This window comes from Plecotus auritus, assembly GCF_963455305.1.
Source record: "Plecotus auritus genome assembly, chromosome: 7".
Classification (NCBI taxonomy): domain Eukaryota; kingdom Metazoa; phylum Chordata; class Mammalia; order Chiroptera; family Vespertilionidae; genus Plecotus; species Plecotus auritus.
Window position 1 is genome coordinate 62,571,293 of NC_137774.1, and position 17,405 is coordinate 62,588,697.

Below are 17,405 nucleotides of genomic sequence, written 5' to 3' on the forward strand. Positions count from 1 at the left end.
AAAAATACTACGAACAACTCTATTCCAACAAACTGGACAACCTGGAGGAAATGGACATATTCCTAGAAAAATATAACCTTCCAAAACTCAACCAGGAAGAATCTAAACATCTCAATAGGCCAATAACTATGGAAGAAATTGAAGCAGTCATCAGAAAGCTTCCAGCAAACAAAAGCCCGGGGCCAGATGGCTTCACAGGAGAGTTTTACCAAACATTCAAGGAAGAACTAAAACCTATCCTCCTCAGACTATTCCAAAAAATTCAAGAGGAAGGAACACTTCCAAGCTCATTCTATGAAGCCAGCATCACCCTAATAACAAAACCAGATAAAGACAACACAATGAAAGAGAATTACAGGCCAATATCCCTCATGAACATAGATGCCAAAATCCTCAACAAAATTCTAGCAAATCGGATCCAGCACTACATCAGAAAGATCATACACCATGACCAAGTAGGATTTATCCCAGGAATGCAAGGAGGGTACAATATCCGCAAATCAATAAACGTGACACATCGCATAAACAAATTGAGAGATAAAAATCACATAGTCATATCAATTGATGCAGAAAAAGCATTTGACAAAATCCAACACCCTTTCTTTTTTTTTTTTTTAAATATATTTTATTGATTTCTTAGAGAGAGGAAAGGGAGAGGATAGAGAGTTAGAAACATCGATGAGAGAGAAACATTGATCAGCTGCCTCCTGCACACCTCCCACTGGGAATGTGCCTGCAACCCAGGTACATGCCCTTGACCAGAATCGAACCCGGGACCCTTCAATCCGCAGGCCAACGCTCTATCCACTGAGCCAAACCGGTCAGGGCTCCAACACCCTTTCTTGATAAAAACTCTCAACAAGGTGGGAATAGAAGGATCATACCTCAACATAATAAAAGCTGTATACGATAAACCCACAGCTAACATCATACTCAATGGGCAAAAACTAAAACCATTTCCCCTAAGAACAGGAACAAGACAGGGATGCCCACTCTCACCATTCCTGTTCGACACAGTACTGGAAGTATTAGCCATTGCAATTAGACAAGAAGAAGAAATAAAAGGTATCCAGATTGGAAAAGAAGAAGTAAGGTGTCCTTATTTGCAGATGACATGATATTGTACATAAAAAAAAACCCCGAAAGACTCCATCAAAAAACTAATAGACTTAATAAATGAATTCGGCAATGTAGCAGGATACAAAATTAACACCAAGAAATCTATGGCATTTCTATACACCAATAGTGAACTTACAGAAAGAGAGACTAAAAAAGCAATCCCATTTACCATCGCACCAAAAAAATTAAGATACCTAGGAATAAACTTAACTAAGGAGGTAAAAGACCTATACGCGGAAAACTACACGACACTGAAAAAAGAGATAGAGGAAGACGTAAACAGATGGAAGAACATACCATGTTCAAGGATTGGGAGAATCAACATCATCAAAATGTCCATACTACCCAAAGCAATCTATAGATTCAATGCACTCCCCATTAAAATACCAACAACATATTTCACAGACCTAGAAAGAACTCTCCAAAAATTCATCTGGAATAAAAAAAGACCCCGAATAGCCACGGCAATCCTGAGAAAGATGAACAAAGCAGGTGGGATCTCAATACCAGATTTCAAGCTGTATTACAAAGACACTGTTCTCAAAACTGCCTGGTACTGGCACAAGAACAGACATATAGATCAATGGAATAGAATAGAGAACCCAGAAATCGACCCAAATCACTATGCTCGATTAATAGTTGACAAAGGAGGCATGAACATACAATGGAGTCAAGATAGTCTCTTCAATAAATGGTGTTGGGAAAATTAGACAGATACATGCAAAAAAATGAAAGTAGACCACCAACTTACACCATACACAAAAATAAACTCAAAATGGATCAAGGACTTCAACATACGACGAGAAACCATAAAAATACTAGAGGAATCCACAGCCAGAAAAATCTGAGACATATGCCAAAGCAATTTCTTCACTGATACTGCTCCTTAGGGCAATGGAAACTAAAGAGAAAATAAACAAATGGAACTACATCAAAATGAAAAGCTTTTGCACAGCAAAGGAGACCATCAATGAAACAACAAGAAAGCCCACTGCATGGGAGAACATATTTGCCAATGATATCAACAATAAGGGTTTAATCTCCAACATTTACAGGGAACTCATACAACTTAACAAAAAGAAGATAAACAACCCAATCAAAAAATGGGCAACTGATCTAAATAGACACTTTTCGAAAGAAGACAGAAGGAAGGCCAAGAGACATATGAAAACCTGCTCAAAGTCACTGATCATCAGAGAGATGCAAATCAAAACAACAATGCGGTACCATCTCACACATGTCAGAATGGCTATTATCAACAAATCAACAAATGAACAAGTGCTGGAGAGGATGCGCAGAAAAAGGAACCCTCGTGCACTGCTGGTGGGAATGCAGACTGGTGCAGCCACTGTGGAGAACAGTATGGAGTTTCCTCAAAAAACTAAAAATGGAACTCCCATTTGACCCAGTGATCCCACTTCTAGGAATATATCCCAAGAAACTAGAAACACGAATCAGAAAGGATATATGCATCCCTATGTTCATAGCAGCGCAATTCACCATAGCTAAGATTTGGAAACAGCCTAAGTGCCCATCAGCAGATGAGTGGATTAAAAAACTGTGGTACGTCTACACGATGGAATACTACGCTGCGGTAAAAAAGGAGTTCTTACCATTTGCAACAACATGGATGGAGATGGAGAGCATTATGCTAAGTGAAATAAGCCAGGCAGAGAAAGATAAATATCACATGATCTCACTCATTTGTGGAATATAATGAACAACATAAACTGATGAACAAAAATAGATCCAGAAACAGAGAAACATCAATCAGAACGTCAAACCCCAGGGAAGGTAGGGGAGGGTGGGGGTAAGGGGGAGAGATCCACCAAAGGACTTATATGCATGCATATAAGCCTAATCAATGGACACAGACAACAGGGTGGTGGGGGCATGAATGACAGGTGGGGGGTAATGGGGGAATAAGGACACATATGTAATACCTTAATTAATAAAGAAATGTAAATAATAATAATAAAAATAAAATAGAGGGAAATCCCTCATGTGACACCCAACCTGGTCCTGCTGTCCCAACCCATAAATCACAAAAAGACCCCCTCCTGCAAGGAAGTGGCCTCTAGCCATTCTTCCCCTGGTGTAACCAGAGTGTTTCCAGCGCCTGCCGCTGCCATCCAGGGGAGGGTCCTTGCGCAGAGTTTAGGCTCTTCGGGTAAGACTGGCGGGGAGGTAAGATATGCTGTGTGGGCGCTGCCACACACATGGCCTCCCTGGCGGGAGCACAGATGGTGACTGTCGCGCTTTTCCCTGTCTAGGCTCCATGCTTCCAACATGATGCCAGCTCTTACAGAGGCCCCTGGGCACCCCCAGTCTGTTCACCTCTTTCTCACACCAAAGCTTTAGCCAGGCTTTCAAGCCCTCAGCTCATCCTTTACCTATCATGGCCCCATCATCTTCCTAACCAGATCCTTCCCTACCCTTCAGAATGTACTATTTGCCTTCATTAAAAAATTGAGGAGCCTGGAAGAAACCAAGATGGCGGCATAGGTAAGCACCTAAACTGCTGCCTTGCACAACAATTTCAAAACTACAACTAAAAGACAGAACGGACATCATCCAGAACCACAGAAGGCTGGCTGAGTGGAAATTCTACAACTAGAAGGAAAGAGGAAAGCTCACGGAAAATCAGAGGAACAGCAAAGGGCTGAGGTACAGAGACACGCGTGCAGAGAGGAAGGGCGGCTGAGTGCCTGGCTGACTTTCTCTGGCGGAAGGGGGAAGGAAGCCCCTGACTGCACTGAACCCCAGTTCCAGGCGAAACCCCGTGGACCCAGGCTCATACAGGGGGAGTCTGGACTGTCAGGTAGAGAGAAAGGCACACGGAGACTCAGAGACTCAGGGGAGCCGCGGCGTGCAGGGGTCTGGAGGCGCGTGGGCGTGAGGGCTCACAGAGAGGACTGAATGCGGAGGTTGCCGCAAGCTTTCCCTAGCGCAAGGGAGACGGAAGCTCCTGACTGCACTGAACCCCAGTTCTGACTGCACTGAACCCTAGTTCCAGGTGAGCCCCTGGGGACCCACGCTCTTATGGGGGGAATCTGGAATGTCAGGCGGAAACTCAGGGGAGCTGCAGAAGGCAGAGGTCTGGAGGCGCACGCGCAAGGGCAGGGCTGACGGGAAGCCAAGACTGTCTGCTCTGCCCTGAGACTCCACCCCACCCAAGCTGAGCATAGAGGCTTTTGCAATTTTGCAAGTCTGATCCTATAAGGCTGTCTCCAGCACCGAACTTCTCCCAGAGTAGACACAGCTGATCCTCACAGCCAACTGGCCTAGAGGTCAATTCCTCCCAGTGATACCAACAACAATCAAGACTTAACTACAACAAGGCTGTATACACAGTCCACAAAGGGGTGCACCAAGAGTGTCCACCTCAGGTTAACTGGGGAGGCAGACCCACTGGGCCATATAGGAAACCTAGCACACAAAGCTACCCTACCAACTCAGGGAAGCAGCGAAAATGCGGAGACAAAGAAACAGATCACAAACGAAAGAAATGGAGGAAAACAAACAACTGGATATAGAATTCAAAACCACGGTTATAAGGCTTTTCAAGAATATCCTAGAAAAGGCCGATAAATTTAGCAAGACCCTCGAAGATATGAAAAAGGACCAACTAGAAATTAAACTTACACTGACTGAAATAAAAAATATTATATAGAGACCCAACAGCAGACTAGAGGAACACAAGAATCAAGTCAAAGATTTGAAATACAAAGAAGCAAAAAACACTCAACCGAAAAAGCAAAAAGAAAAAAGAATCCAAAAAGTTGAAGATAGTGTAAGAAGCCTCTGGGACAACTTCAAGCGTACCAACATCAGAATTATGGAGGTGCCAGAAGAAGAGAGAGAGCAAGATACTGAAAACCTATTTGAAGAAATAATGACAGAAAACGTCCCCCACCTGGTGAAAGAAATAGACTTACAAGTCCAGGAAGTGCAGAGATCCCCAAACAAAAGGAATCCAAAGAGGACCACACCAAGACACATCATAATTAAAATGCCAAGAGCAAAAGACAAAGAGAGAATATTAAAAGCAGCAAGAGAAAAACAGTTAATTACCTACAAGGGAGCACCCATACGATTGTCAGCTGATTTCTCAACAGAAACTATGCAGGCCAGATGGAGTGGCAAGAAATATTCAAAGTGATGAATAGCAAGAACCTACAACCAAGATTACTCTACCTAGCAAAGTTATCATTCACAATGGAAGGTCAGATAAAGAGCTTCACAGATAAGAAAAAGCTAAAGGAGTTCATCACCACCAAACCAGTATTATATGAAATGCTGAAAGGTATTCTTAAAGAAGAGGAAGAAGAAAAAAGTAAAGATAAAAATTATGAACAACAAATACATATCTATCAACAAGTGAACCTAAAAATCAAGTGAATTAAAAATCTGAGGAACAGAATAAACTGGTGAATATAATAGAATCAGGGGCATAGAAAGGGAGTGGACTGATAATTCTCAGGGGGAAAGGGGTATGGGGGGTGCAGGAAGAGACTGGACAAAAATGGTACACCTATGGATGAGGACAGTGTGGGGGAGGTCAGGGCAGAGGGTGGGGTGGGAACCAGGTGGAGGGGAGCTATGGGGGGAAAAAGGAGAAACAATTGTAATAATCTGAACAATAAAGATTAAATTTAAAAAAAAATTGAGGAGCCTGGCTGTGTGGCTCAGTTGGTTGAAGCATCTTCCCATACACCCAGAGGTTGCGGATTCAATTCCCAGTAGGGAGTGTGCAGGAGGCAGCCATCAGTGATTCTCTCTTATCATTGACGTTTCTATCTTTCTCTCCCTTGGGCAATAAAAACATATTTAAATATACATGTATACATATAATCTCCTCAGGTGAGGATTAAAAAAGATTAAGGAAAGTGTGTGTTCTGATGTGGAGAGATGAGTCCAAGGGCAGACACTAGTCTTTGAGAACAGGCAGCACAAGAGTGAGTCGGTCACACACTCTGGATGGCTCAGCTGATGCCCAATTCAAACCACTGCCTCACAGTTGTATCACCTCAGATACAGCTATTTCTGTAAATAACTTCTTTTACTTACAAAGTTATTACCTGTGCCAAATTCTATGGAGCACTTGCGGGGAGAATCAGCCTGAATGGTACACTGGGGCGACATAAGGCCCTGGCAAGTGTCAGAACAGAGAAAGGGCAAAGGGGCTTCTCCTAGGCCAGTGGTCGGCAAACTCATTAGTCAACAGAGCCAAATATCAACAGTACAACAATTGAAATTTCTTTTGAGAGCCGAAAACCGACTTGCGCGCATGGGCCACGAAGTTTCAATCGCACTGTACGTGCGCGCCCACACGTGGTATTTTGTGGGAGAGCCACACTCAAGGGGCCAAAGAGCCGCATGTGGCTCGCGAGCCGCAGTTTGCCAACCACTGTCCTAGGCCAACCCCAGAAACCCTCCATGGAGATGCACCCCCTTGGGCAGCACAGAATTCTGCTGCAGGACCCAGAAGGCAGGCTAGCTGGGTGAATCCTGATTTGGAAGGCTGACCCGGAGGACTTACCACCACTTACAAACACCATTGCCATGGGTAAATTCATTTTCAGTCCCAATAACTGACTTATGAACAAGCAGTGGAACCCAGCCCATTCATAATTTGGAGACAACATGTACTGCTTCCTCATATAGGCTGAGACTTCCAAATTTAATCCAAATTATGCGACCATTGCCAAGTAGGTCAGAGCCTTGACCTTTTTGGGTGCTCAATAAATGTTTAATGATGACAACAATGACACCTTGTATCTGGGTACACAGAGTCCCTGAACTCTGTGGCTTCAGATTTGACCGTAAGCTGTCGCTGCTGTGTACTGTGTGCTGTATGTTGTGTCAAGTTCTTCCCAGAAAGAACCCAGGGTCTCACCCCAGCTCTCGCCTACCTGTTTGCTAGCTGCTGCTCGAAGTCCCCACATTGCCTCAAGAGCTCTCCGCAGGTGGCTATTATCCTACACAAAACAGAAAGCACTTAAGTTCAAGTATCTGGAATGCCAACATTTACAGCACAAACATTGTCTCATTCATAAAAATTCTAACTATTCACTCCTTTGGTGGAATGCTGGGTTCTGGGAAAGCAAGTTAACCATTTGACAGCCTACCTGAAAGCTGCATTAGTTGATTAACATAAAAGGTACATGACAGCCTCTTCTAATAGCCTAACATCACAGGCCTCTCTGCTAAGAGTCACAGTTCTATCCAATATGATCTCAAATAACATTACATTTTCAACTACTCAGGTGCTTTTGGGCTTTGTCCTTGAGAAAATGGACTGAAAATACTCCATATCTAAAATTTAAAATCTACAGTTCATTATTTAATGTTTTTTAGATGCCTGCCATTTGTCAGGCATAGAAAATTGTCTTGATACTAGAAAATTCTCTCTCTGATCACATGAAAGGCAGAGATTAATCCACTTGTTTCTCAGAGATAAGTCCGAATGATCATCAGATTTGTATTTAACCATCTTAATTTGCAAGTAATTTTATGCTAGGCTCCTGAGTCCTTCAACACCAAACTATAATGCAGGACAAATCCAAGGATTAAAAACATCTTAAGTCTAGTTAACTTTTAACTTTCTAAAAGTGCCTGTCATCACCAGGCTATCTAGGCATTCCATCGTAAGAAAGGTTCCTGAGAAAGTGAACGATTCCACTTGCCTCAGGTACAACGGAACAACCTGTACACAACCCTTTCTGGTATTCCAGGTCACACAGCTGACAGGTGTACTGGTAGCATCTAGAGCACTAAATCTCATAAAAAACTTCAAGTCTAGATTGGAGCCCATGAGGGGATAATCCAAATGGTGCTGGGAGGTCCTGTATCCACTGTGATTGAGGGAGGCCTGGAGCTGCTCAGTGGGCCATTGCATGAGACCACATGTCCCAGGCACCCTTGCACACACCACCTTGGCCACAGGTCAAGCAAGAAATGCAAGTGGGGAAAGAGCAGCTTCTCTTTTCAGAATGTATATCCAAGAAGAATGATTTTAAGGAAAAGAAATTTCTAGATTGCTTTTTATCTCAGCCTAATGGTATAGTTAGCAAGCCCCTGGGAATGGCAGAATCATAGCACAGCAGAGAACGTATGGCCAGTCTAACGGGGAATGTGGCTACCAACCCCAGTGGGTCCTATCTTGGGACAATGTGGGCCTGGTGCTTCCAGAGATTCCAATTTGTAAGTGATGTGAGAAATCTGGGTTATGTTAAATCAGGTTTTTCATTTAAATGTTAACAACTAATCCAATACATTTTGTAATGCTGTGATCAAACCAAACATGTCCATAGGTCAGATCTGGCCACAGGCCAGCCATCTGCACTCTCTGGCTGGACATATCAATGGCCAAACTGAGCAGGCTGCTGGGGTAACAGGTGTCTACCTACTGCCCCACAGGCCACACTGGCTATCTCAGGAGCTGGCTGTCAACGACCGCTTGGGAGGGTCACCTCCGCGCCTTCCAGGGCACCCTCATGGCCAACACAGCCTGGCAGCACTGCCCGTCATCTAGCACCATGGCGCCCAGACCCAGCAACAGGAGCCGGCTGCTAGGCATCTGCCACAGTATAAGCTCTAAGCTCTTTTAGGTCTCTAAGAACTGTAGGCTAAGGGGAAGAAAATCTTAAACCAAATGTAAAAATTTAAGTCATCATAGGAGATGAGTTTATAAAGAACTTGTAAAAATATTTTTAAAGCAAGAGGAGTCTTTTTGGTGTTTGTCTAGTTGGGTTGGGTTTTTATTCATGACTTGTTTTTAGAGTCTCGAGTATTTGCTTTAAAAGAAATGCAGTAAAAGAGAAAAGAACGACCCCTTACGAACACACTTGTCATTTTATATGCTACACTGCGCATGTCGATGCAGCCTGCATGAGGCATGTGCTCCAACTGCATCCCTAATGGAGTTGGAACGTCACCTAATGGAGTTCTGAAAGGCCGTCCAATCTTCTTGAAAAAGGGAGTTGGGAGGAATGTCATCCAGCTTGCACTTCTTGCGTATCGAGTGGAGAGTGCTGGTGAAGTCAGACACATACCTGTGGGGAAAGGAAACAGGGACAGGGCTGTGGTCATAAACTCCTCAGACCTACAGACTCCTGGGTCATAGTCTGGACCAGTGCTAATGACCGTGAGAGCGCCTGCAGAGGCTCCTTCCCAAGGGCGAGACAGCTCATAACCCTGCCACCCAGAGGTCTTCCCACCTGGCAGCAGCTTTAACAGCTGCTCAAGTGAGGGGAGGGGACAGCCCCGAAGACCACAACTCTGACTCTGGAGACCAGCCAGGTAAAAAACGAGGCAGGCAAATTACTCCCTTGTCCTAACAGATGCATTCTTTGGAAACTGGCTCAAAGAACTGTTTTAAACCTCATGGACCCACTACAACACCCGACTATTACCTGAGATGCTATAAGGCAGTTCCCTGATGCCCAGGGTACTTCTGCTACATTCTATCCTCTCGAATTTGGACTAAACAGCCATCTTCAAGACAGGAAGAGCCCAACTTCAATGGCACAATTACACCGGGTTCAAAGTTGAAATCCCCTTCCTCAGAGACTGTGCTACCTGCTCCCACTGCACACTGCTTCCTTCCTCCCAGCACCTAAGTAAAATCAAGCCGCGTATTTAAGCTGTGCTCCATGTTTCTTGTTGTTAGAATAGGAGCTCTGGGAGGACAGGGACTGTCCCACTGTAGCTCATAATTGTATCCCCAGGAATAGCACAGAGCTGGCACAAAGGAGATGCCAGCCCGGCCAGGGTGGCTCAGTGGTTGAGCGTCGACCTATGAACCAGGTCACAGTTCAATTCCGGGTCAAGGGCACATGCCTGGGTTGTGGGCTCTATCCCCAGTGGGGGGTGTGCAGGAGGCAACTAATCAATGATTCTCATCATTGATATTTCTATCTCTCTCTCCCTCTCTACCTTACTCTCTGAAATCAATAAAAAATATATTTAAAAAAAATAAAATAAAGGAGACACCAGAAATAAGCCCTGAATGAAGACTTGACTACAGGCCTAGGCAAGTACCTAGGTGTTTCTGAACCTATTTCAAACGGCCTTACTCCTCACCCACATAGATCTCTAGGACCTCTGCCGACGGGCCCGTCTGCTCTCATTTGTCAGGGCCACAGCAGCTTCATGATGGCTCCAAACCTTCAGCCTTCCCAAACCCTGGGCCTCGTGTTACAGTATCTACTGTTCTCCATTATGTCATCCAAGGCTGTTATCACAAAGTACCCCTCCCCCAAAATAAATACAGATTTAGAGAATTTTATTCTAAACAGTAATTAAGAGCTAAAAATAAACTGGCAGTATCAAGGTCATAAAGTATTTTAAAGAAATATCATGATACCTTAATTTCCTCATGCTTTTATAGTTCCAAAATACATCTGACAAGAAAGCAAACTACTAAAACTTAATTACTGACTTAATTAAGTTACTTCAACAGCAAATATATGGTGACAGAATGAGACTTGACTGTGTGAACACACCATGCAATATACAGATGATGTATCATAGAAATGTACACTTGAAACCTACCTTATTAACCAATATCACCCCAATCAATTCATAAATTTTTTAAAGAATTTCAAAATATACAGCAAAGTGTTTTGCTGGAAGTTTTTAAAAATGGACTTAGTGACGCCTTCGGAATTTCCTCGGAGTGTCATGATGCTAAAATAAATGAATCAATAGACAAGTATGACATGAACGCTGTGGGGTGTGGATTTTAAGGGACAGTTCTTAGCACATGCACAATTGAGTGCACAACCTCGGGAGTGTGCTGAGCACACAGCTGGGAGCCGAGATGCTCCCTGAAAGCCTATGGCACCTGTGGCATCACAGGAACCCGTGCCTCTCTTGCTTCCCAGACCATAGGCTCCACTCTCATAATGAGGAGAGGAGAGACAATGGCCCGGCCCGGCCGAGGAGCACATCCATGTGCTGGAAAAAAAGGCCATTCCAGGAGCCAAGCAGCAGAAACCGCTTCCGCCCAGCCCAGCCCACAGCGGCCACGGCTGTCCCCTGTCCACGGCCTCCCCTTTACCATGGAGAGCCCCGAAACCCAGATCTTGACAGCACCTTCCCTTTCTACCAAGACAGTGACAGCTTTCTTGGGAAAGCAGCCCTTGGGAGGTAAGCCTCCAGGACAACATGGCAAAATATTGTTGAGGAATTGTGCTTCAGCTGTAGGAGGCAGACAACTGTGTCGCCACCCTGCGGCTCTGACAAATACCTAAGAATATGCATCCAACATGCGTGCTCTGCAGACGCTCAGAGGACAGAGTCCTGGGGGTGGTGAGCAGACCACAGTGTGCATCACCTCTGTCCCCAACCTCCCCATGCTCTCACAATCAGCATTTCCATGTGTCCCTACCATGTGAAAGCCACTGCCTTAGGGACTCTAATGACACGCTTTTCCTTAACAACTAGGAAAGGGGATGTTATCATCCCCTCAGAGGAGACACCCAGGCTCCCAGAGGTGCACTTACCCACCCAAGGTCCCAACCAGTAAGTGTAAAAGCCAGGATCTAAGCCCAGGTGACCCCAACTCCAGAGCCCATGCTTCCATCACAGCTGTAAACCCCTAATTCTCTGACACCGTATCAGCTGCTAAATTCTGCAGCATCACCCTGGTTCAAATTAGGCCAGTCTCCTCCTGCGCCCCTTCGTGCTCCACCCTCCATACCCTGCCCTCTACTGAACAGTGTACCCCTCGAATCCTGCACAAGTCAGCTTCACCCTGCGTCCCCGATTTTATAACATCAGCTGTCTTAGCAGCTTCAAAATCGCTCCAAGAGCAAGTGATCGGTTTTTGTTTGAAGTTCTAACACAGATGCGTGTTATTTTTTTTTAAATAAAGTAGTCAAAATAACCAATAGTAGAACTAAGAGTAGAAGTGTCCCTAACAAGAGCCGGGAGAAGCAGGGCACGAAGGAGAACTGGCCTGAATCAGCTCAGCGCCTCGACATTCACGGCTGAGAAGCAAAATACACTGAAAGTCTGGAGGGCACAGATGACTAAGAGCGAAATGTCCACAGCTCGTCACTCCTAAGGAGAAGGCCTGAGAGTCAGCAGAAAGGAAGAAAGGAAGGCTTTCCATTTTTTATACCTTTTCTTTTTTTTTTTTTAAGTTATTTTAAAGGCGTTATTTTTGTTTTACAGTAAAATTTCGAGATCTCAAAAAAATTCTTTCCATCCACCAAATCCCAGTTGGTGGCAGAGAAGAGGTCAAATTCTACTTGATTAAACTTGTTGCCAATGCTTCTCTTTCTACAGGAGCACCCTGGGCCCATCTGGTCGCACGTCCATCTGTGAGCAGGACACGTCCTCGGCAGGACATAGGCTGATGCTGTGAGCGCCCTCAGGAGTGACAGGGAACACAGGGCCCAAGGACCCTCAAAGCTCCCAGGGCATGCTCAGTATTTCTGGAATGACAAGAGCTCCCTAAACTTTCAACATCAAACACCATTCAGTCCAATAAAAGGAATCACTTGAGACTGAAGGCAACTGGATTCCAGAGCAGGCCACGAAGACAGGCCTCCTGGAGAGCCCAAGAATGCACTTGTCTCCAAGCCAGAGGCTGCCTTCTCAGGGACCATCAGAGAACCCAACCTGACCCTGCTTTTTTCTAACTTGGCTTGATTTTAGTTTCCCTTCTTTTCTTTCTTTCCACAGCTTTACTGTGATACGAGTCATATTGTGGTATGACTCACCTACCACACAGTACACCCACTTAAGAAGCACAATTCACCAGTTTTTAGTGCCGCCATCACCACAATCGACTTCAGAACATGTTCATTGCCCCAAAGACACCCCTTAACCTTTAGTAATCATCCCCCATCTCTCCCAAATGGTCCCCTTCCCCCAGCCCGAGGCAGCCACTGGTCTGTTTTCTGTCTCTCTAGGTTTGCCTATTTGGACATTTCATGTGGATGAAATCGTGTAACGTGGGTCTTGTGGCTGGCTTTTTTCACTCAGCATGATGCTTACATATTTCTTATTTATTTTTTATTACCTAAGAAATATGTGAATGTATGTATGCTCCTTCTTAAAAAAACAGAAACTAAGAGAAACCAAGATGGCGGCATAGGTAAGCACCTAAACTGCTGCCTCGCACAACAATTTCAAAACTACAACTAAAAGACAGAACGGACACCATCCAGAACCACAGGAAAGCTGGCTCAGTGAAAATTCTACAACTAGAAGGAAAGAGAAAAGCTCACAGAGAATTGGAGGTACGGCAAAGGGTCCTTGTGCGCACAGAGAGGAAGGGCAGCTGAGAGCCTGGCTTACTTTCTCTGGCGGAAGGGGGAAGGAAGTCCCCGACTGCACTGAACCCCAGTTCTGACTGCACTGAACCCCAGTTCCAGGAGAGCCCCTGGGGACCCAGGCTCTTACGGGGGGAATCTGGACTCTCGGGCGGAGACTCGGGAGCCTGGGAAGGCAGAGGTCTGAAGGCGCGCACGTGCCAGTGTGAACAAAGCCTGCGGAGGTTGCCACAGGCTTTCCCTAGTGGAAGGGAGTCAGAAGCTCCTGGCTGCACTGAGCCCCAGTTATGACTGCACTGAACCCCAGTTCCAGGCGAGCACCTGGGGACCCACGCTCTTGTGGGGGGAATCTGGACTCTCAGGAGGAGATTCGGGAGCCGGGGAAGGCAGAAGTCTGAAGGCGCGCGCGTGCACCCAAGGGCAAGGCTGACGGGAAGCCAAGACTGTCTGCTCCGCCCTGAGACTCCACCCCATCCAAGCTGAGCACAGAGGCTATTGCAATTTGGCAAGTCTAATCCTATAAGGCTGTCTCCAGCACCGAACTTCTCCCAGAGTAGACACAGCTGATCCTTACAGCCAACTGGCCTGGAGGTCAATTCCTCCCAGTGATACCAACAACAATCAAGACTTAATTACAACAAGGCTGTACACACAGTCCACAAAGGGGTGCACCAAGAGTGTCCACCTCAGGTTAACTGGGGAGGCAGACCCACTGGGCCATATAGGAAACCTAGCACACAAAGCTACCCTACCAACTCAGGGAAGCAGCGAAAATGCGGAGACAAAGAAACAGATCACAAACGAAAGAAATGGAGGAAAACAAACAACTGGATATAGAATTCAAAACCACGGTTATAAGGCTTTTCAAGAATATCCTAGAAAAGGCCGATAAATTTAGCAAGACCCTCGAAGATATGAAAAAGGACCAACTAGAAATTAAACATACACTGACTGAAATAAAAAATATTATACAGAGACCCAACAACAGACTAGAGGAACACAAGAATCAAGTCAAAGAATTGAAATACAAAGAAGCAAAAAACACTCAACCGAAAAAGCAAAAAGAAAAAAGAATCCAAAAAGTTGAAGATAGTGTAAGAAGCCTCTGGGACAACTTCAAGCGTACCAACATCAGAATTACGGGGGTGCCAGAAGAAGAGAGAGAGCAAGATACTGAAAACCTATTTGAAGAAATAATGACTGAAAACTTCCCCCACCTGGTGAGAGAAATAGACTTACAAGTCCAGGAAGTGCAGAGATCCCCAAACAAAAGGAATCCAAAGAGGACCACACCAAGACACATCATAATTAAAATGCCAAGAGCAAAAGACAAAGAGAGAATATTAAAAGCAGCAAGAGAAAAACAGTTAGTTACCTACAAGGGAGCACCCATACGACTGTCAGCTGATTTCTCAACAGAAACTATGCAGGCCAGACGGGAGTGGCAAGAAATTTTCAATGTGATGAATAGCAAGAACCTACAACCAAGATTACTCTACCCAGCAAAGCTATCATTCAGAATTGAAGGGCAGATAAAGAGCTTCACAGATAAGAAAAAGCTAAAGGAGTTCATCACCACCAAACCAGTATTATATGAAATGCTGAAAGGTATTCTTAAAGAAGAGGAAGAAGAAAAAAGTAAAGAGAAAAATTATGAACAACAAATACATATCTATCAACAAGTGAACCTAAAAATCAAGTGAATTAAAAACCTGAGGAACAGAATAATCTGGTGAATATAATAGAATCAGGGGCATAGAAAGGGAGTGGACTGATAATTCTCAGGGGGAAAGGGGTGTGGGGGGTGTGGGGAGAGACTGGACAAAAATCATACACCTATGGATGAGGACAGTGCGGGGGAGGTAAGGGCAGAAGGTAATGTGGGAACCAGGTGGAGGGGAGCTATGGGGGGAAAAAGGAGAAACAATTGTAATAATCTGAATAAAGATTTATTAAAAAATAAAAATAAATAAACCAGAAACTAAGAAATAAAAGTAAATCCAGTATGTCCACCACGCTAGTCCTTCCCCATCTCTCCAAAGATAACCAGTCTTTTGAGTTTATTGTCTAACCTTCCACACATTGGGACTCAGCAAACTTTCTGTTAAGGTCCAGATCTTTTAGGTTTTGAGAGTCACAGGTCTCTGTACTAACTACTCAACTCTACCTTCACAGTAGGAGGCAGTCACAGACCATAGGTAAATGAAAGAGATGGTTGTGTCCCAATAAAACTTTATTTACAAAAACAGATGGCAGGCCAGATTTGGCTCATGAGCTGGAGTTTGCCAAACCCAACTTTACAGAAACATATAATGCATTTTAAAGTATTAAAAAAAAGATCCAGAACAGGGGATGGCACTGTGGTTTTGTACATGAAGTTGTACTAGAATACAGCCATACCCATTCATTTATGTGTCATCTACCTCTGCTCCCAGGATAGTAAGGCAGGTGCCACAAAGATCTCCACTAACCATGAGGCCCGAAAGCCAATAATTCTTACCATCTGGCCCTTTGCAGAAAAGGTTTTCCAAAACCTGATACAGAAAATATACCCTAGATTGTGTATGTTCAGCTGCTGGAGTGCTCCAGGGTTCAAAGCAGGCATATGGGACACACACATTTACTGGGGCAGATGTTGCCCTCCCATGTGGCGGCCCAGCCCCCTCTGTCTAGCCTTACTTGGCAAAGAGGGATTTCAGGGCTGTCAGCAGGCCGCAGGTCCCCAGGCCGTTGGTGAATCGGATACATCTGTCAACAGCTGCGGATGCCAGGCCAAAGAGCTTGCTCACAGAGTGGCTCAGCTCCTGCACACAATCAATGACTTCCCCATGCTCCTGGTCAGCAAATACAGACAAACACAAGCCACCTCAGACTTGAGAACAAATAAATAGACAACATTGAGACGGGTGCCTTTCAAGCCTCCTCATCCACGGTAACATCACTCAGCAGGGACATCACAAATGCAGTTCCTGCTGTGGCCGGTGTTGCTCAGTGGATAGAGCATCAGCCTGCAGACCGAAGGGTCCTGGGTTCGATTCCGATCAAGGGCATGTGCCTCAGCTGCAGGCTCCTCTCCGGCCCGGGCCCTGATCTGAGCTCCTGCAAGAGGCAACCAATCAATGTGTTTCTCTCACATCAATTATTTCTCTCTATCTTTCCCTCTCTCTTCCACTCTCTCTAGAAATCAATGAAAAAATATTGTCGGTTAAGAATTAAAAAAAAAGCCAAAACCGGTTTGGCTCAGTGGACAGAGCGTCAGCCTGCGGACTGAAAGGTCCCAGGTTCGATTCCGGTCAAGGGCATGTAACTTGGTTGCGGGCACATCCCCAGTAGGAGGTGTGCAAGAGGCAGCTGATCGATGTTTCTCTCTCATCGATGTTTCTGACTATCTATCACTCTTCCTTCCTCTCTGTAAAAAATCAATAAAATATATTTTTTTAAAAAAAAGAATTAAAAAAAAAAATGTAGTCCCCAACTAGGATAGCTCTTCACCAGCCTGAAGTGGAGGAGAGCAGTTTAAGTGGCCAGCGAGATCACAGAAATTAACTCCTGGCAGACAGGTGCAATTAAACCCTGACATTCATCCTTACATCTTCATCCCTTTCCCCTTTTCCTGTGATTAAAATGGCATCTTTCCCTCCTGTTCTCAAGCTAGGACTCAAATTCTCTGTATCAGACTCTCCAAAAAAATGCCAGGGAAAAGAAAACGCCTCCTTCATGGGCCAGCATGTCACTGAAGCAGAACACTTTCTGGGTACATCCCGGGAAAATGGCACAGTGGTGCAGGAGGCAGGTTTAACTACCATGAGATCTGTTCCTAAATGTCAAGTCACCTCACACCAATCTTAACACCTGCCCGAGACATGACCTTCCTTGTCCTCCAGTACCCCTAGAGCCCTGTCTGTAAGTGCCTGGCTGATGCGCCCCTTGCTCATCTGCCTCAAACAAAAGATGGCCAAATATTCAATTAACCCGGCCGGCGTGGCTCAGTGGTTG

General features: G+C 45.0%; 1 protein-coding gene across 1 annotated transcript in view; it reads right to left on the reverse strand.

Annotated features, from left to right (window-relative positions):
- Positions 1-17,405, reverse strand: part of COG7 (component of oligomeric golgi complex 7) — an 89,063-nt gene that overhangs the window by 20,307 nt on the left and 51,351 nt on the right. The window contains exons 9-11 of the mRNA XM_080681940.1: positions 16,089-16,243; positions 9,060-9,176; positions 7,035-7,100 (exon numbers count right to left, since the gene is read on the reverse strand). Of these exons, the coding sequence (XP_080538066.1) occupies positions 7,035-7,100; positions 9,060-9,176; positions 16,089-16,243 (338 nt within the window). The remainder of the gene's footprint in view (positions 1-7,034; positions 7,101-9,059; positions 9,177-16,088; positions 16,244-17,405) is intronic.